Source organism: Melopsittacus undulatus, chromosome 6 (genome assembly GCF_012275295.1).
Source record: "Melopsittacus undulatus isolate bMelUnd1 chromosome 6, bMelUnd1.mat.Z, whole genome shotgun sequence".
Classification (NCBI taxonomy): domain Eukaryota; kingdom Metazoa; phylum Chordata; class Aves; order Psittaciformes; family Psittaculidae; genus Melopsittacus; species Melopsittacus undulatus.
In genome coordinates, this window is record NC_047532.1 from 18,906,517 (window position 1) to 18,928,336 (window position 21,820).

At 38.7% G+C, this 21,820-nt stretch overlaps 1 protein-coding gene across 1 annotated transcript in view; it reads right to left on the bottom strand.

Moving 5' to 3' along the window:
- The window catches only part of MAST2 (microtubule associated serine/threonine kinase 2), a 200,870-nt gene that overhangs the window by 156,730 nt on the left and 22,320 nt on the right, over positions 1-21,820 (bottom strand). The window contains exon 3 of the mRNA XM_034063620.1: positions 19,872-20,014. Coding sequence (XP_033919511.1) covers positions 19,872-20,014 — 143 coding nt within the window. The remainder of the gene's footprint in view (positions 1-19,871; positions 20,015-21,820) is intronic.

The window sequence follows — 21,820 nt, forward strand, 5'->3', positions numbered from 1 at the left end:
CTTGTTCTTACATATAGGTCAGCATTTCATTTCTGTTGATAACAAATTTCACCCATGCTGATTCAGACCTCATCCCACTGCCTGCTACCAAAATCTATTACTCCTCTGTCTTGCAGAAGAAAAATCTGAGAGGTTAGATCAGTTCAAATAACCACCTGAAGATGACTGGACTTTGCCATCTGTTAACTCCAGCAACAATTCTCTCAGTTATTCTGCAGCCCACAGGTTTTCAAATAGCATCAGCAGAAGATGACCAAAAGAGTACTGATTTCACAGACAGGAAAGCAATGACCACAGGAGCTTGCTATGGAGTAGTGTGGCTGTTTCTATGTACAATACATTTTATGAAAACATAACTGAGAAATTGTGAATAGCCGTATTACTCACATTTTCTAATCACCAAAGCAGCTGCCAAGGGGGATAATAAGAAAGGAGTCTATCTACTGTATTAGAGTGCACATACACATAGGCACAAAGACATAGCTGTGTAGAATCACAGGGCTCATCTTTGAGCTGTGTTTAGTTTGCTTGTACTATCTAGGCTGAACATAAAATAGCTTCTACATACCTTAAATTGATATTGAAATGAGGCATATCTCAGGAATCACTGAACGTTCATGGAAAATGTTTCATTCAGCTTACTAAGAATTACGTAAAATATGAAGAAGAAAGCCATTCATTTTGCTATGACTTCCTAGTCTGTTCAGATTTTTTGGCACTGCATCCTGCCATCTTTTGTGATCTAAGCCATTGCATCAGAATGGAAACCTACTGCTACCAAAAAAGCAAAACCAGTAAAGGTTATCTTAACAATCAAATCATTACATTGTGGATACAAAAAATAGTGTACTCTCTAGCACAGGTGAAGTGAATCCAATCCCCACACACCTCTCTCACACACAAACTCGTAATGCTAGAGGTCTAAGTCCACTTACATTGACAAATTAGGAAAGGTATTAAAGCACTTGTATTTAGTATTGACTACCCAAAGAGCAGAAAACTGATCCACAGAACTGGGACGCCAGCATGGGAGACATGGTGTAAAGGATGATCCAGTGATAAGTACTCCCATCCAAAAATCAGGTTAAAAAACCCAACAGTTTTTTAACTGTCTGCAACCAGATGCAATGGGTTTTATTGCATGTTTTTATTATCAAGGAACTTTTCTGACCAGCTGACCTAAAATACTGAGATTCAAAATCACATTTTTCATGATTCAGAATTCATTGTATTTCTCACTGTATTAAGTCACAACTAAAAGCAACAGAACATCAAGCCACAGCAAACCTTAAAGATATAACATTTCCTTACATAACATGTTGTTTGCTGGGAAAAAAGATCACTTCTCAAAAGATCATCAGCTGACAATTTCAGTGGAATTTTTTTTAAGCCTTTGGTAACATTTGTCTCTGCAACCCAAATGAGCCAAATGTTTCGCTGTCAATCTGAAACTTAAGTGTTTGGAGGGGTTTTATTTATTTGGATCAAGCTATGTTTATCTGGAGATTTAAAAACGTGTCCCTTTGAGATAAACTAACAGACTACTGGAACAAGGAAGGTTGATGAGGTAACTTGGCAGTCAAGCTAAGGAAACTCGCCTGACAGCTTGTCTGAATTTCTTCTGGATTTCTTGCCTATTTACAAGATTCCATTTGATAACGGAATCTTGATTCCTTTGGAGCAAAGCCCTACATTAACAACGAACCCCAATGGGAGCTCATTCTGAACCACAACAAGCTCTGCTTATTGATCCCAGGGAGAAGAAATGCTGAAAAAAAGTCTAAAATCCTCAAGGTTTACACAATAATCAAGCTTCTGCAGCGCATTTTCTGTTTCCAGTTTGTTGGGTTTAGGCTCCTGGGCAAGGCTTCCCCATCCCCCACATTCAATGCATTACGAGAGGCAGCACACCCACTAATCTTCCATACAAATGTAAATTTGCTGTCGACAAGGGTGGAGGAAAGAGTTCATTCATCTACAGACCGACTGCTTTCATACTGTACCAAAGAAGGTATACTCAGAAGAGACACCGGCTTCCAGGCAGAAACAAGTTCCTTGGCTCAGGCCCCTTCAAAAGCTAACATCTTTGGAAAGGAATCCTCAAATTAAACTTTAGTATTTACAGAAGATGCTGAATTCACTACACAAACATTCTTGTTCTGGAGTTAAACTGGCATTAGAACAGAATGGAAACTAGCTTCTCTGATGCTACATTTCAAATGCCATTTTTAAAAGAAACACTGAACAGGCAGAGTCTCTTTTCAATATATGCTGCAAATTTAAACTGGAAGAAACTTCATGTCTATTTAGTAAACATTTAGATGACATTACCAAAATCAGGATTCTCTTACTTTATTGTAACCCTCACACTTTACACATCAAGACTTAAGCATCAGCAGTGAATGCCTCTAAGCAGAATGGCAACAGAAGCAAAGCTCAAGGACCCAATACCAACTCCTGTGTGTTTCTCAAATGAAAGGTACTGGTATATACCGAAAAGCTTATAGAAGCAACAAAAGCTATAGCTTCAACAATTCCACAGAAGTCATCATGAAGCCAGTTAGCCCAGAAGCTATTTGGCCACAGAAACTGTCTCAATAAAAGCTACAATTCACAGACGGATCTCATCTCATCCAAGCACACACTGAGAAATACCCCAAAATTCTACTATACATAGGATCTCCTCCACTGTCCTTTTCTACACTCCTGGCTAGCAGTGCTCTTCCTGCAGCCTCACCACAGCAGCAGTGGTTCCCATACACATACGTGCCTTTTCTCCAAACTCTTCCCAAACTTTTCTGCTTCCACTTCTTACTTCATCAATGAAGCCAGATTTAACCGTGAAGTACAAGCTAGACAGTTTTTACATACAGACAGCACTCCCTTTACAAAGTTAGACAGGTTTTCTTGAAAACTGCACAGGTGTGAGACTATGCCAAGCTGCATTTCACTGTATTTTCCTTCTCAGTTGTATCTATAGGATATTTGTCATTTTAGACACTCAATCCTTCAGAACAAACACTTGGTGCTTTGCAAAACAAGGAACCTCTTCTATTGCACTAGCATAACATCTAGAAATAATGAATTAGAAAGTCCCACATACTCATTGGGTAAAAAAGACGCAAGTTAACAACAGATTTTTCTTTACTTATTATGCTACAGCATTGAATAGATTTTTCCCACCTTAACCCACGTGCAATTCATTTCAATACACCTTGAATTTTACTGTGGTTTCCAGCTGACACTGAAGTGCTTGGACAAGTATCCAAAATGGCACTATTTTGCCTGCGTAAGATCAACATGATATACATTCAAACACTGCCTTCAGAATTAACACTTACAGATGGTAAGCCAAAATATTTGGAGCTAGAGAGTTCTACTCTCCTCTACTCAACTTGTCTATACCAGACTAAGCTTACATTGATATCTAAGGAGACATCTCACAGCAGGGTTTTTTGCCAATGGATTCTGACAGATTTTATTCTTCCTTTTCTGGTCTCAGACAAAATTGTTGCTATTCATTTCTCGCAACTTAAAATGCTAGACATTTCAAAGCGGGTTGTTTTTAATAGATACTCCTTTTCCCAACATTCATCTACCAAACCAGGAAAAAAAAAAAGCAAGAATACATTCATTCAGGCTTTCACAGACTTACAGCGCAGTGACAAACTTTCTGTTTTATACTTCCTCTCCTCCTGGATCTGTGTCAGACTTCCCATTTTTATGAGTTCTCCTCTTTGGTTTCTGGTTTGCCTTTTTTTTAACAGGAAAATTATTTTTCCTCCAAAAACCACAGGTGCATTGTAATAATTTGGCAATCTCTCAAACTTTCTTTGTTTTGTTTAACAACCTATTACATTTAGTCTGAGTAGAAGAAACAAAAGACTGTGAGAGATGTTGATCTAAAGCCTCAAATACTATTTCTCAGTGGAAAAGTGTGACATTCATTATTTTAAAAGGCACCTTTAGACAACCTTTTTCCATAAAATTAGCTGGTAAAAAAAATGCTTCAAATTTAAATGCAAAATATATATATTTTATCTTGATAGTTATAGACACATTTTATTCCAAATTCAATTCAAACACACAATTCCTATGTATGATGCTACAACACTGCCAAGTCCAGTAACAAACATTTCATAAAAACAAATGTGCTTCATTGCAGCAGCAATATATTTGCAATATATGTTCCTTAAACAGTTCAGGCATCCTACTGAATTACTAATGTAATATTGAGTTTAGCAGTCAAAATCTTTGGGGGTTTGCTTTAAAAAAAGGAATAAATCTAAGCTTACCAGAAAAAAATTGAAATATGATTTTCATGCATCATTTGAGTTGTCACCTGGGCTTTTGTCTCAAAAACCAACAGAGAATATCAATGTGTTAATTGAAACAAGCACTATGTGATCCACATGACATCTTTAGTGTATGTGTCCTTCCAAGGGCTGACAAGAGCTTTCTTGGATTTTTCAGGTCTAATTGTTCCCATTTTCAAGCTAAAAATATGCACAAAAATCTTACATATTTATATAAATATGTATTTTCCCACAAGTATCAGACAACATTATATCTGTTTTCAGTTCTCGAAAAATAAAATGGGAGTATGGCAACACTGGCATGAAAGTGTTGAAAACCCCATCTTTAAAAGCTGCATTTCTCTTCACAATTCAAAAGCCCCAGAAAAATAAGTTCAATCAGAAACCTAGCTCCATGATGGAACATTCTTATTGATGAAGGAGAACGAGCTAGTGGATGTAACAAGGCAAAGCTCAATACTCAAAGCTATCATAATTTAAAATTAGACATAATTATCCTTAACAAAACCAAGCACTGTGGAAAGGGGCTTTGGAACAGCTGCTCCTCTTCAATTTAAATGCTCATTTGTTTTACATTGACCTAGAAATCAGTATCCTCCTAACCAAAAGCCAATTAGATAATAGTCTCTCTTTCAAGCTTGTAGAATACTAATTTTTTTAATGTCTTTAGAGTGAAAAGCAAAGAAATGAACTGCAGATGATGCCACAAGTATGCTCTGTTCCAATACACAGAACCAAAACGTGAGGGTTCCCTCCCCTCTTTCAGAAAGGTCAGATTTACAGTGCAGAGAAGGCACCAATCACTTCCTTGTGCTGCCCTTTCAGAGCAGTCAGCTTGGGACAAGCACAGAACACTGCAAAGGCAGCGCATCAAACGATCTTCAGTTTGCTGGGGTAGCATCCCACCATTCCTTACACAGTAAAAGTGATATGCCAAACTGACAACAAGGAACCATGACAAGAAGCATTTCAAAAGCTCTCCCTCCAGTCTTGCCCAGAGTTAGGTCACTAACATCAATGGTTCTGGAAGCCGAAGGATGTCACACTCTTTGAGTACTGCAAAATAAACAAGCTGCCCCACAAGCAACAGAATTAAAGATATCCAGTTTCCTACAGACTCAAGTTTGTCGTTTTGTCAGCTTGCTGCCTCCACAGTCCTCACAGACATAACCCTGGCTCTCATGTGTTACCTCCACCCAACTGGAGCCAGCGTCTCCCCCAGCTAATCGAGAGCTGTCATACTCGAGTGTCACCAGAGCTGCCAAGCCACAAAGAACAATGAACAGTCTCTCTCGGAGAGAATGTGAGGGGGTGCCTCCTACTCGGCTCCAATTCTTATGAAATTGCAGTAACAATTATTTTTGACATTTCTTCTTTTCAAGCTGGGATGAAATTGGCCATTGGCTTGGAAGTCAACAGGAAAGAAGGAACAATTGCAGGAACTTTGGTTCCCTACAACTGCTCAACGTTCCTGGCAATCATGGTCATTTACACCACTACATTCAATTCTGGTTAAAGCCAACACCAAAAATACATATTCATCTACAAGTCTATTCCAGCTCTAAAAAGACAAAATGATGATGAATGCCAGTTTGATTACACTCAAATACAAAGCCATAAGATTTCTTGGTCCTCTGAGTCTTGGCAGCATCCCTAGAGAAAATTCATTCCATGAAAGAAATAGAGCCTTTTCTAAATGCATCAACAAAAGAAGCTTCTCAGAAGACTGGTATCCTCCTGAGTCTGACAGGACCCAGAAAGAAACCGATTAATGCAGGAAACTACATGAGAAAATAGAGAATTCAATTCTACCAAAACATTAGATCTTCATAGGAGAAATAAATACTAGCAATCACCAGCAGCAATTCACGGTTCATGCTGAAAAATAAACTGCTGATGCATAAGGTGGATGTTTCAATACTGAAAGGAGACTTCTGAAACTGGAAAGCTGTGGCATAAACAAGCCTCTATGGACAGAATGATCTCACAGCCCAACACAAATCTGTTCAGTCAAGGTGGCATTCAAGGGAAGAAGAAGCTCTTTCCAGAATAGGTAAAGCTGAAGAAACTCCTTGTCTCCTAAGGTTTCCTTTTGAAGTCACTGCAGTAGAAAGCAACTGAATGAAAAGTGTGAGCTGCAATGGACAAAACACACAACAGCAGCACAATTCTAAATATACATCAAAGTTACCAGACATCAATGTTATCAGTTTGCCATAGCCCTCTGCCTTGTGCTCCTGAACTTCCCCCACACTAGCAGCCCCCTTTCCTTCTCAGCACCTCCTTCAAAACTACTTTTGCAACAGGAAGCAGAGGAAAAGTCAAAAAAAGCCCATGCAAACAAGAATCAAGCAGTATGCAGATTATCCAGGAAGTTTATTATCCAGGAGCGGCTAGGATGGTATCAATCCTAGGAAAAATAATTATTTTAATCCTGTGTCAGCTTTTCCACAGAAAAAGTGAAGTAACATCAGTTGTTGAGATTTTTATGAAAAAAAATAAGGCTGCAAGTAAATCATTGCAATTTCCGAGCACAGTTCTTCGGTGGAGGAGGTGAGGGTCAGGGTGCCCAAATTACTGCCTCTGCTGATAAAGGAAACATGAAGGCATCAGACTTTGCATTGTTCAGAGCTCTTAACTTGACTACAAACTGTACTTTTAGAAAATATATCTCTAAGAAACAGCAAAACCTTCTGGGTTACAAACCTGCCAATCAATCGAATTTTTAAAAGTAGCTGTCAGAACTGCTACTGAATTTGACCATTCCATTCTAAAAAGAAAGTGAGGCATATAACATTAGGTATCAGGAAGAAGTTCTTTACTACAGGGATGATGAGACATTAGCACAGGTTGCCCAGAGAACCTGTGGCTGCTCCATCCCTGGCAGGGTTCAAGGCCAGGGTGGATGGGGCTTTGAGCAACCTGGCTTAGTGGAAGGTGATCCTGCCCATGGCAGGGAGCAGGTACTGGATGGGCTTTAAGGTCCTTTCCAATCCAAACCTTCTGTAATTTTAACTGATGACCTGGGAACAAATATAAAACCACCGATGACAAACATACTGTAATAGCACTGCCAGGGTTATCTGAATGATTTGTAAGGCTGCTCTATTCAAATACTGTGTTAATGCAACCAAATGGTAAATCACACTCACACGAATTAGGACTGAGACAACTATAGCATGGAGGGAACATCTGCAATTCTGTAAATCCACAGATCTCTTCTGGATTCCTTTTTTAAAATATTGGTACCACATTTGCCAGTTTCCAATCCTCAACTACTCAAACTATTTTAAGCAATTTGCTGCACAGCACAAACAGTAGGTCACATGCTTCATCTTTGAATAATTTTAAAGCTGTGACATTACCTCCTTTTACTCACTGAATTAACAACCTCTTTTATTCTGTTTTTAACCACTCAGCTTTGCTTTAAACCATTCTTTATTCTTATTCAGAAGTAGGAGGGGGGAACACTGCATTTGTCTGCCTTGCAGAAGACATCCTTAAGTCAGTTCCATAGAGACACTAAAGATGCAGGTCTCTTAGCTGATGTTCCTCGCTTTTCAACAAGGCTCCTCTTTGTAAATCAGTTCATCTTTTTGAATCTGCAAGCAACTTTAGTGGGGGTTTAATTATTTTTAGCTCTGCATACATATATCCCAGTTTCAGCCTTTAGGGTGGCTTTCTGATGTACATTTTAAACCAGAACTGAGAACTGCTAAGGATAAAAGCAATGTTACTTGCCCTCCCATGGGCTTTTTGCTAGAGCTTGGATCTATGAAACAGTCACTGAACACGGAAAGTCTACTCTCATCATGTCCCAGATGTGGACTGGACACATGCCACACTAAGCCTTCCACTAACATTTCATTCTGCAGTGCACCATCTTCCTCACCACACAGCTGTCACCATCACCAATCCCTATCATACAGTGGGTAATATAGACCCCACATTACTACTGCTTCATTAGATCCAACTTTCAACACTTTGGTGGCCTGTGCTGCTCACTGATGGGTTGTCTGTTTCAAATGGGAGTGGGAAGAGGGTCTTTAACCATGCAGCACCACCCAGCCACAACTCCAACCTCTTTAAACCTTTCCCATACATTTTAAGAACACAATACTGGGACACAGAACTGCATTCAGTGAGACAGCCCTCAGCATAGCCATGTCAGAGTTTGAGCATTTTATGGGATTAAAGTAATTATCTGTAAAACATTTAGTAGAAAATGTAGTAATTATACTTGTGGGTAGTGAACACTTTCCACTACTGAACTGAGGGATTCAACACAGGACAAAAGCTTGTAACAGAAAGCATAAGCTCAATTATGAAGCTTAGGTATAATGGAGTTAAATCAACTTTATCCATTTTACCTAACACAAAATGGAGTTTAACCAATCTTTCACTGCTTGCTCCAGAATGTGAAATTGTGATGACCTACTTCTGAACCCCAAACTACTAGAGAAGTTTCCTGATGTGCAAGTGAAAATGCAGCTAAGAATTACTAACAGTTGTCCATGACTATCCTCAAACGGAGATTTCCTACAAGGCAGTCAAAGTTTGATGATAAAAGCCTTGTTAATAATGGGACAAAAGAAAACTCAGATAGCAGATGGAAGGGATGTACCACTGAGGTACTTCATTAAAGAAGTAGGCACCACAATACCTTTCTCTTGAAATTATTGCAATTTATAGTAAGCCAGGGGGAAGAGCAGCAGTTTACCTTTTGCTTATGGAAAAATAGAGGAATCCAGCAATTAGAATGGTAAGGGATATCTCTCACATCACTGCAGAGGCAAGTTTAATGGCCAAGAACCCACAGGTTTTAATCCATTCTTGACAGTTTCTCAGGGAAGCTGATACCACAGATTTGTCTGACAACAATCCACAAGGAACAAGGTCTCCCAAGGTTTTTAACACCACTCATTTATGCAAAGATTTGCTGCAATTATCTCTTTAAATTCAACCTATCTATAACGGATTTCTAAATAATGTTTAGCATGCACATATGTATGTGCATATAGATATATATAGGCATTCCATTCAATTTATTAAGAGTACTCTCTTGGAATTAAGTTGGTGCGTAAATCAGCTGGTTTGTCTGTAGATATTACCAGATATTCACACATGTTAATATTAGCCATAGAAGGAATGATTTTCTTCCCTATATCTGGTATAATTCAAATATTTCTCAGTCAGCAACATTTTAAACACAGTATTTAAATTATGTAAAGAAAATAAACATGTCAGCAGGCACGTAATCATACAGAAAATAAACAGATGTCATCGTCAAACATACCACTTTACATAGCTGCCTATTTAATCAGGATTGATGCTGATGCCTGATCAATATAATGTGACAGTGTTGGCATGGTACTTTTCCTTTCAATTCAGATAGTTATGCATGCATGCAATACTAGAAATTGTTCCTCCCTTCTTTCAAAATCCTCATCAGTTCCTCTTGCCAGTATTCCATCAGCCTATTTTGCTCTAGTAAAATTTGATAAGAAATACATGTGTTTTAAATTCATAACACCCTATATTTTATTTTGAAAGAAATTATTTGATAAATTAATTTTAAGACAAAATTTACCTAAAGCCAAACAAATAGTTATCCATAGATTTAATAATACCCACAAACTTAATTTTACATTGCATACTATCATTTGAGCAGAGTCAAAGAGCTTGTGCATCAAAAAGCTTCAGAACACCATCCATTTAGCAAGGAGATACTGCACAAATAAAGGCTGTACCAAAACTAGTAATGGCACTGTAACTGAGCCATGCAGATTTCCAGCAACAGTAAAACTGTAATAGAAGACAGAACTCTAGTTTTCACACTACTGATTCCCAGACCAGTAGTCCACAGCCCAAAGAATCTACAGTGAAGAAGGAATAAGGAGATCACAGCAGAAGTATATTTGTGCACAAAGCAGTCTGAATTCACCACTTTCCCGGCTATCATCAAACAATAACTCATCATTGGGGTGGGGCTGTTCCATGGTGGTAGGAGATGCCACAGAGAAAAAGATACTTCTGGGAGAACACCAGAGGAAAAAGAGAGCTTAGGAACATCAGAACATGCCAGAGGGATCATAAAAGCTCACAGCAGAGGCAGCACAGTATGCAGAGCTGCAAAGAAGCAACCAAGGTTAGCACTACCAATGAAATGAAAGCAGTAATGAACATTTTGACCCTTGCCTTCAACCCCTGGATTCTTGACACTGGAATAAACACACTAAGTATTTTCCTTGGCAACAGCTCATCCATTAAATTAGTTCAGTTACCAATATTTGGGAAATTGGAGCTGTAAAATTGCCAAAAGTTAACTACTTGAAATGAATCTGTAACAAAGTAACTAGAATACTTTGTGCAAAAAAAAAACCCAGTGTATGCACTTTATTTGTATAAACAAATGAATGCAGTATTCTCTATACCAAAAGGTATGCAATCCTTTCTAATTTTGAGTGAAGACAAATACAGACACCATGCTGGGCCTTAAGTTTCACTTATTATTTAAACTGCAAGGCTGAGAATTTTAAATCCTAGTTTTCACATGATTTTCTTTCATGGGCAAATAATGAACCCTGCTACAAGATTTCATCATATAACTGCTTTTACTGTCACTATACCGTGTGACCACATTAAAATAATGAAGTTTGAACATTCATAACTTCAATTAGAGCTTTGTGGCTTTCAAGCAGTTAAGGAACAAATGCTGCCATTAACCTAGACCTTATCTCTCAAATATTCACCGAATATATCAACAATGCTACTGAACCATGAGGTCACTGTGAAAATGTAAAGTCTCAGTGGATTCCATCACAAAGCAAAATCATGAGGATTTTAATAGGGTCTTATTTAAGGTATAAAATTAAACTCTCTCATTAAGTTATCTCAACAGCTCATTTAATTTGTCAGGCTCAGAAAGTATTTTAAAGGTTATTTTAGGTTAATTACATTTCACATCCTTTTGACAGATCTGAAACCCTGCACATCTTTGAATCCTCTATTATAAACATTTCCCCCTTGCCAATAACTTTAGATTCCAAAGTTACACATTTGTGCATGCTCACTCTATTGTCTCAGTATGACACCATTTTACATTTGGGATGTACACGGGATATTTTAAATTTTTAATGGAAATGTGGTCATTGCATTAAATAACAAAACCAAGAAGCATCTCAGTCAGTTGTTCCATACTATTTGCTAATAAAACAGCTTAGGTAAGCTGGTTTGGTTTGAACATACAAGGCACCCTCTCAGCAGAGTTTGCACTATGCACACGTAGTTGGCCACAACTGCTTTCAGCAAAGAAAAGTCTGATCAATCCAAAATCCCACAGTACAAGAATTCTCCTCACCTATTCCTATAATAATGCTTTGAAAAAACAGCCTGGCCATTATTTATCCTAGTCTGTTCACAGAGGGGAGAACTACAGATATCGACTCTAAATCAAGCTTGCAAGTGTAATGGTTATTCTGACTTCATACCTCGTGTTCTTACAGCACAGGGACTCTGCAGTTCCCACCAGGGGAAGAGTTTAAAACTTACAGCTCCTGTAAAAATGCTTGGGTCAGCAATAATAACATAGAAAAGCCAGGTAAGAGATCAAGGTATTTTTTTCCCTAGCTTTTGCACAGCTGACTTTAAAATCTAACTATCTTTAACACAATCAGAAAGAAGAGAATGACACAGGCACACCATATACACCAACAGCAAGAAGTTATTTCATAACACTGTCCATTTGAGCTTCAAACATTTGCCAGCATTCATAAACGGAGCTTTACAGCAAGTCTGTATGTTCTCTGTCTTATGCTCTTATGCTGTCTGTCTCTCAGTTCATCAAAGTTCAGCTATCAGGATTGTTGGGTAAGTCTCAGGTTTTAATACCATGTTTCACTTGCAAGGCTGCACTTACCTCTGCCAAAAGATTTCACTTCTCCCCTTCTACAGTAATCTCAATGTAATAAAACCTCTGGACTAACTCTTAGGGAAGATTCTGAGCTGCAGCTGTTCAGAGGTGAAGCACACAAGCCACTGTATTCCTGTTTTCCTCCAAGTTGTAAAATAAGCCATCACTTTGTCTCTGGAGCTGAAGCTGTTTAGATGGTTGGAAAGGCATGTTGCATAGCTTCAACAAACCAAAATGATACAAAACTGGCAGCCAAACATAGAGGATTATGCTACTGATTGCTACAGCATCCCGAAAGCTTTTGTTTAGTCAAAGGGATTTTTATACATGTCCCAAAGCTCAAAACAGTTTGCATTTCCAGGACAAGGTAGTTTGGAACTTAGGCAAACAAACTATTTCATGTTTAAAGACTGATCCTTCTTTTTCACATCCTAGGAAACAGTTCCCAGAAGTGTTACAGACACAGAAGGCAGCCATATTAAAATACTAAATGCAGACATCTCACAGTGCCTTTCTATGGAAATACGTGCTGAAAATCACCAAAATAAGCCAGCTGATTTTTGACTATTTTAATGAAAAAACAGAATTTTTATTGTCTACATCAGTATGGTTTTATCTGGAGGTCAGTAAGAACCAAAGAACAACACTCTAAGGGAACAAAGCCTCACTCAATGACACTCTGTATCAAGACAGTCTGAATAATTCTTTATATTTTATCTTAAATTCTCCACAGCTCCCCAAGCGAAAAAGCTCATTTTCCATGCACACTACAGCAGTTTCTCACTTTACACCTACAATAGTGCTGCTGTCAGGAACAGAACTGACTGCATGTGCCAAAAATCAATTCAACATATTCATAGACAAAAAAAATAACACGCAGCATCTGAAGATAATGAGAACTGCAATCATTCAAACTGACAGTCTAGTGCCTAACAATTATCACAAGGCAGGTTTTATGAATTCATATTTCCTACAGTGACAAGCCCCAGGTTACACAGAAGGGTATTCAAATTTTCTTTCAAGTATGAAAATCTCCTTTGAGCCAGTAAGTCCACTCCAAAATGGAATTCACTTAAGTGAAGTAAGATGCTGACTGTGTTTAATATGCAGAAGTTTCTTCAGAGCAAGATGCTGACAATGTTTAGGTAATACGCACTATATATTAAATATAACTTTAGTACAGAATTTATCGCAAATATTTGCTGTTCTTTACACAGACACACGTGAATTATTCCAAATGAAGTTTACTAGTGAAAAACCTGTAAGGACTATCAGTTTTGAATGCCACTGCATCCTGAATCTATCACGAAAACACACAGAATTATATAGCACATGCATTTTAGTTTTCACACCAGAGATACCTTAAAGCTGTGACAAAGGGAAGTCTGTGCAAGGACTGTAAACACTGCCCAATGCTCATAATACTTAAATACATTCAAGGAAGCTCTTCTGCAGTTTGCTTACAATATTGTTTACTTTGCAAAGGCCTTATTCTTCACTGTTCTGCATTATCAGATCCAAATTCTTTGTTCTTAGCTTTCAAGCTTTATCATTCAGCTCATGCCAACATACTCAACTGTCTGTCCAGAGCTTACTCTTACTACTTCCTCAAACCCAGCCCCTTCAAACAAACACAAGGCAGGACACTGCTTTAGTTCAAGAACTTCACTTATCTTCTATCTTCTTATAGACACATCTTCCAAATCTGGTAACATACCCAAACCTTTAAAGATTCACCCATAGACTCAGCAGCATAAGGAAATGCAAATTTTTAATTAGTATGCACAAAATTAGACTTCACATGGTTTTAATTTGGAAATGCACTTCCTTGCCATCCCAGGTTATCACAATTACAACTGCTATTTTAAAATGGAATTTCCACGCCTTCATACAGTAATAAGATCCATTTGCTCACACAACCACAGTTTCTGCTATCTTCTGCTTTTCTAACAATATAAAAATATTAAATTCCTCCTATACAGTCAAGTATTGAACATTCCCTACTCCTCAAAATGATTTATGGCCAGCTGTATTCAGCAACATTTAAATAGTCAACATGTTACTACCTAAACTACAGACTAAAAGTAAGGTTATCTATGACAAAACAGCTGCATGTTTCAGAAGACACAAATGTAAATGAAGTTTTCTCATCAGATTCATGTGTGCTTCTGTAGGAAGTATCCAGTCAATCAGCACAAAGCAGCCCTATGCACAGCTGGCATTAGTGACTTGTCCCCCAAACAATATTGTATTTTTTAAGAAAAAGACAGAGCTTACATCTAGTTCTTTTGTGATGAGGTTGAAGTCTCAGCTCTCTGTGCTCACCTCACTGCCATACATATGGAGCAGAAGACAGCAAAGAGTTCAGTGGAAGTCCAGCTACTGTGCTTTGTAAACTAGTATTTAATTTGCTAGTCAGATGCCTGCTGGTCACTGCACACTTTATTCCTTCCAAGACCTCATCTCTGTGAGATTAGCAACCATCACCCAGATGCTTGCATAAAGAAGAGATCCTAAATAATAAACATTACACCCCTTGAAGTGCTAGGAACTAAGAAGGAGACCAAGAGATAGAATTTTCTTGTATAACTAGAAGGATTTCTGAAGCAGAGTGTGAAAAACCTTGAACTTGTAGTTCCACTGCACTTTATCAGGCCTTTTGAATTATTAATTTCGGTACTGAACTGACAGAGAATTAAGGTCTCCTTTAGCTACAGTCTACAGGAAAATATCTCTAGCACTTTCTTTAGGTTGGCCCTGTAGCAATTGTGTAATTGTTGTGGCTGCCCCATTCCTTGAAGTGTTCATGGCCACGCTGGATGGGGCTTGGAGCAGCATGGTCTAATAAAAGGTGTCTCTGTCCGTGGCAGGGGGTTGGAACTGTAAGATTCCTTTAAGGAACCTTAAGCTTTAAGGTTCCTTCCAACCCAAACCATTCTATGATTTTGTGTTGAAAACTGCAGCTTATTAAGTTCTCCAGTACACCAGCACCACCTAGCAGGCCATAGACCAAAACGCAGTTAGGTCACACAGCTTCTGACCTAAAAATCGCAGAGAGAAATGATGTGTATAATCAGCCTCGAATTTTAATACACATATTTCATTTTCCTCATAACTGTCACAACCATCATCCTTCTGTTACCAGAACAATATTGGAAACCATGTATAGCATGACAAGATGAAGCTAATTCATAATCCAGCTAAAAAAAGGCCAAGTTATTAGCGAGTGGTTATTGTGGAACATCATCCCAGAAATGCCGTGCCTGTACTGGAAAACCAGGATCTCTATCAGCGTTTTACACAGAGGGACTCGGCTCTTGGGGTCCCTTGACTCTGCCAGCGGCCGCCAGCAGATGGCAGCACAGCACCGCAGTGGCCCGGGTGGGGGGCCTGAAACCAAATTATGTGGAAAAACCCGAAACTCGGCGAAAAATAGTTATAGAAATTCATGTGGAAAATGATATAAATTCACGTGAAAGCGAAATCCAACTGTAAAGGGAAATGCCTACGTTGTCTTGCCCACAAACCTAAATCTGTAGCCCATTAGCCCCTCTTCATGGTAGACAGGAACAATGCAGATTTGAAGTGCATCTTTTTGTAATGAAGAGCATCCTGGACAGGGGAAATCATACATAAACTTCCTGTAATAGGGTAAATACAATTGATTCTATTCTTAGTGTATCTAACATGAAATTTGAAAAGCAAAATATTAAATCTTTACAAAATAAGCAGTAAATATTCTCTCCTACATCTAAAAAGCATGCCCCAACTTGGATATCAATGATACCATGCCCCAGTTCAAAGTCTGTCTCAGTTTCCAGGTTTCCAACACACACTCCTTTGCAGAGCCTAGGACCCACCATCACGAGGACGACTGCTCCCCCTATTCCACCCAGTACTGGATAATCCACATGGCTTTAGGGAATTAAACAATCAGAATAAATCGGGCTGAATGGGCAGTGTCCCTGGTGCAGTGTTGGATTCAACACAGGAAGTTCTTCAGCTCGTTGGTAATTTCAGCTCTGCATTTGAGCCTGTTTATCTTCCAGATTATTATTCAAAACCTGAGGCTTTTCCATTTTTAAGCACTTTGACAGTTCTAACTCTTTTGTATTGCAGGGTGATGCCAGTCAAGATTTCAGGTAAAATAAACCCCTAAAGTCATAAGAGATTTTCCAAGTTATTATCCTTCTGCTCCTTATACATACACTTAATACACACATCCTGAACCCCCAGTTTTTACTGTATTTGGGTCTTGAGAGAAGAAAACACCACGGAGATACTCACAAAGATGCTTTATGTCTTTTTCCTCCTATTATTTCCTTGGTTACCCTAGGGATTTACAAGTCTTAAATAGGATGCTTCCCACTAGAATTCAATCTACTAGGATCAGAGCCATCCATCTTAAAAGAGTGTGTGATCAGCTGAAGGTCATCTTCTCAAATCCTCACCCGTATTTAGAAGGCACACAGATCAGATCAACATCTATCATTCCACAATGACAGTACCCAGCATTCAGTCTGTCTGGCTCCTTTCTCAAGTCAAGGATCTAGTGGCAAGTGCTATGCAGACACATTAATCCAGACTATCACACATGTACATGCTGAAAGATTCTGTCTGACAATGAAGTGTGCTTGTGTAGTTTAGCATGTTAGAATTTGATGTATTTCCAGTTCTCGAGCTGTTGCTGGTAACTAGCCCAGCTATCAGTCTTGCTTCAGAAGCTGCAAACTAATTTCTATAGATTTGCTATCATTATCTTTTTGCTTTGCAAATACTTTCAAAGTTGAAAAGAATGCAATTTAAGCACAGCAAACAATCTTTTAGGATTAACAGTGGTTAGGAAGTAAAAAAAAAAAAAGCCAACATTATTGAATGCCAGCAAAGCAATTTACCAAAGGAAAATCCACTGATACCTAAAGTGCCAAAAAGAGGGAGCAGAAACAATGCACACAGCTTTGAGTATTCTGGCTCTCCCATGCTGCATTCCCACTTCTCTCTAGCTATCCATCTATTGTATTATAACAAATAATAAAGGAATTAAATGCTCTAGCAATCAAGGCTGGCATATTAAAATGACACTCTGCATTACTGAACCTACTCATCTCTTAATAGAGCTATTCTGCAAAGGAGATTAATTATACTGGCAAGAGACCTTTTGGTATTCTAATTTGTGAAACGTATTTCAATACCACAAGCATATTAAAACAGCTGCAAACATGAAACCAGCTCCAAGATCCCAGGACTCACTGCATTTAATTAGGTGTTCATCTTGTGACCAGCCTGTCACTGCCTTAGAAGCCCACTTCTATAAATATTCTTAATTTCTAGGCTTAATTAACGGAAAATGTAATTAACATACAGCCCCCATCACAAAGTTTATAGAGATAAGAAAGAGAACATCTACTTCAGTACTGAACACCATCACAGAGGAAGAAATACTGCATTTACAGCTGCATTCCTCTGCTTTAATTAGAAAACAGAGAATTTAAAAACATTATTTTAAAATAAGTTCTTGGCATTGCATTTCACATCAGGGCATTTGATAGCACAAATACTGCCATGACAAACTGAAAATGCATCATATTAGTACAGAATTGTAGCACGAAAACAGAGCTTCAGCTCGCTGCTGAGCAATGAGCTAGTATTCCAAATTAAATAGCTGAGAATTAATGCTCTGATGTAAAGCACAGTTATTTTTCATTAAGTTATGATGCTTCAATGCATTTGACTGCTTATGTTTTAACTTACTACCTTTCTTAATCCCCATCAGATTAGCAGTCAGTGGTTGACGCAAAGCTCAAAAGGAGACGGCATTGTGTGCATGCAGCCCAGAACTCAACCATGTCCTGGCTGCATCACAAGGAGCATGACCCCATGAGGGAGGGGATGCTCCCCCTCTAATCTGCTCTTATGAGACCCTACCTGGAGTACTGAGTTCAGCTCTGGGATTCCAAACAAAAGGAGGATGTGGAACTGTTGGAGCAAGTCCAGAGGAGGCCGCAAAGATGTTTCAAGGGCTGAAGCACCTTTGCTCTGGAGACAGGCTGAGAGAGCTGGGCTTGTTCAGGCTGGAGAAGGCTCTGGGAGACCTTAGAGCAGCCCTTCTGTACTGAGAGGGTTCTACAGGAAATCTACAGAGTGACTTTGTACAAGAGCATGCAGTGACTAGACAAGGGGGAATTAGTTCAAACTGACAGAGGGTAGATTTAGACTAGATACAAGGAAGATATTCTTCACTGTGAGAGTGGAGAGGCACTGGTACAGGTTGCCCAGAGAAGCTTTGGCTGCCCCATCCCTGGCAGAGTTAAGGCCAGGTTGGACAGGGCTTGAAGCAAACTGGTCTAATGGAGAGTGTGGCAGGGAGGCTGGAACCAGATGACCTCTAAGGTCCCTTCCAACCCAAACCATTCTATGATTCTACGATATACTCAGATGCTAAGTTCACACATTTCCCCTTTCCACTGATATAATCGAATTATAACTGTTGCTAAGAACAGATATTTAAGGCAAACACTAAACAGGCACCAAGCTAAGACACAAAACAAATCAGAAGAATTTCAGTATCTAGCATGTCTGAAAACGTTAAGACTAGAAATACTTCTTCTTGTGAAATCAAAATTAATGGTAACACAAATGCATGACCTTTTGAACTTTGAAGATTTAAGTTACTTTACATAGCCTGGTGGTGCCAAACTGTCTAGGATCCCCCCCAAAAATTGTAAGGGCTAACAACCTAAGGGCTAGATCCAAGGCACACCCTTTTACTTAAGGGCTCATTGGTTCTAAACAGTCTTACAATGCAATATAAATTTACACACTCTATAAAGCAGCACATACCAAAATCTTTTTATTGGAGTAAAACTTGTTATACAGGTAAGGCTATGAATGTTCAGCAAAAAAAATAAAAAGCTTCTCGCTTTGCTTTCAGCCTAGTGTTTAGCAACAATTTCTGTTGCATATGACTGCTCACAAGCAACTGTCTTTTCCTACTCTTACATTTTCTTCTTGCACTTCAGTGATTTTAGATACTTAGAGGAGATAAGGAACATTTATACATGTTCCTTTGGATTGGCAATTCAGTCTTAACTATAGCCCTGAGTTTACACACACACACCCCCCCCCCATACAGAATACTCTCTTCATACATTTACTTCACCAAAATCTTTTTGAGGAAAACCACACAGAAGAGCAAATATCAGCTCCAGCATTTCAATTCCTTGCACAATTATCTCTTTCAGCTCCATCCCCCAGCTGTCCTCTAGAGAAACAGGCAGAGGTAGCTACTCAGAAAGCTGGTTTTCCCAATTAAACTTATTTTCAATGGTCAAGCTCCCATGCTCACATGTGCCCAGGCTTCCAGTGGTATTTTTCTTTCAGGTATCAGGCAGCTTAAGTAGCACTGAGGAGTGTCCCCCAAAAATGAGCTGTTCTTCACACACGCATTTTTTTTCCTCCTTCTTCTCAAAGGTAGGCCAAATATATTGTCCTTCTAATTCACCCTCTACCCTTTTTTGGGCCCACAAGAACAAAATGCTGCATTCACTGAGCAGGAGCACAGAAAGCAAGGTAAAAACCAAAGCACGGGATCACACCACTTTTTATTTATAGCACAAAATCGTCATGAATATCCCCAGACTCACCAAGCCAGCAGTAAGCGAAGGAGCAGATTGTCCTAGAGACTGGTTTCTCATGCGGACCAGGTTTGAGGTATCTCCAGGTGGCTGCCATATCGTCTGCCCCACTCCACTGTGGACGCTGTTTGATAAAGGAAGTAGCTGTTTTCCTTTGAAAACAAGACCAAAATACCATCAGCTTGTTTTTAAACAAGTTTGCAAATTCAAAATACAATGCTGAAAACCAATACTGCATGTGGAGAAAAACCAAATTTAAAGGTTTTGGTATCTTAAAATCATAGAATCATAGAACAGTTAGGGTTGGAAAGGACCTTAAGATCATCTAGTTCCAACCCCCCTGCCATGGGCAGGGACACCTCACACTAAACCATGTCACCCAAGGCTCTGTCCAACTTGGCCTTGTAACTTAGAACTTGTAAGAGCACACTACCTATGAATTCACTATGTTTGACAGCTAAGTAGCTCCACAAAAATCTAGTTTCCATTCTGAGGTAATGAATAAATCCAAAACCTTGAAGAAACAGACTTTTCATCTTTATACCTTTCTATACTTCACACAGCTTAAAAAAGAAACAATATTTGCTGCCAATTAAACAATTTCTTGTCCTATAGAGACAAAATGTTACTGTTGCAAAATCTCTTCATTTAAAAAATTCTTATGAAAATGCATTCATATTTTAAAACATGACATCTCCTAAATGGCTTGGTCACCCAGACATCCCCCCTTTCTCCTGCCATTGGAACACTCAGCAGTAGATTTCATGCCTAAGATTTAGATTTTCTGTCTAAAAAATTTCACTCTTCAGCAACGTCATATTATCTTCAAGGCAACACATTCTGTAGCTTTCCCAATTATTCCTTGTACCAGACTGCTCAGCGTAGACACATACCTCCCATGCTACAATACACAGTGAGAAGAGCATTTCCTATCTCAACAAGTTCACACCACTGTACTTTACTGCAGGAAATACAGTTATCATATAAAAGAAGCTACTCAATACTTTTTTTTTCCATAGCCAATATAACATTCCTTTTTGAAAAATGTCAAGCAGTGAGTTTCCACATTAAGAAAGAATCAAAATCAAAGTAGGTCATATTTTGACTCCATCAAGCTTGACATTTTCCTTTTATGTACAATGCTATTCACCAAAAAGAAAAAGACAGTCTTGTGGTTAAAAACACGTTAAGTGAAAATATCTGTAAATCTGGGTTCCATTACTAGCTTCCAGATGACTTCCTCAGTAACCTTGGTCAACCAACCTCTGTACTTCAGTTTCACCATCTGCAGAAAGTGTGTGAATAATACCCCTTTTCCTTAAAATTAGGACTGTGGGACTAAGTTACACACACCATTCAACTGATTATCACATGCTCAGATACTACAACAGGAATCATGTCAGCCTGAGATGTTTGTTGAAATAAGTAGCAGGAAGAAGAATACATCTTAAATCACATATACTGTAGAAGAATACTTTTCTCAGAGGCTGCAAGCCATTTTACAAATTCAATTTCACCTTAAAATTAGGCATGAAGTAGTTATACGGTCATTACGTAAAAGCAGATACAATATTTGGAAGAGTGTCACAATGTGATTTGCCATGATGGGGGGGAAATGGTGGCCATTTTAACCTGCTTATGTTAATTTTCTATGAAAGTTACAAACAATGGACCAAGTACACATTAATGGAATGAGTAGGAGTACGAGACATGAGAAAGCTCAACCATGGCTAGCAGCGATACAGCATATTAGTACCTTTTTTAGCAGTCCCACTAAATCTGCTTACAGCTGGAGGCATGATTTTTATGGTTTTCTCATTATCAAGATTATGTCCATTCCAACCCTAACTGCTCTACGATTCTATGAGGAGTAAATACAAAGACTCCTCTTCTCTGCAGAGTTCTAAAATGACAGAAATGTACATTACTATTTATTTCAGTAAACCACTAACAAAGAT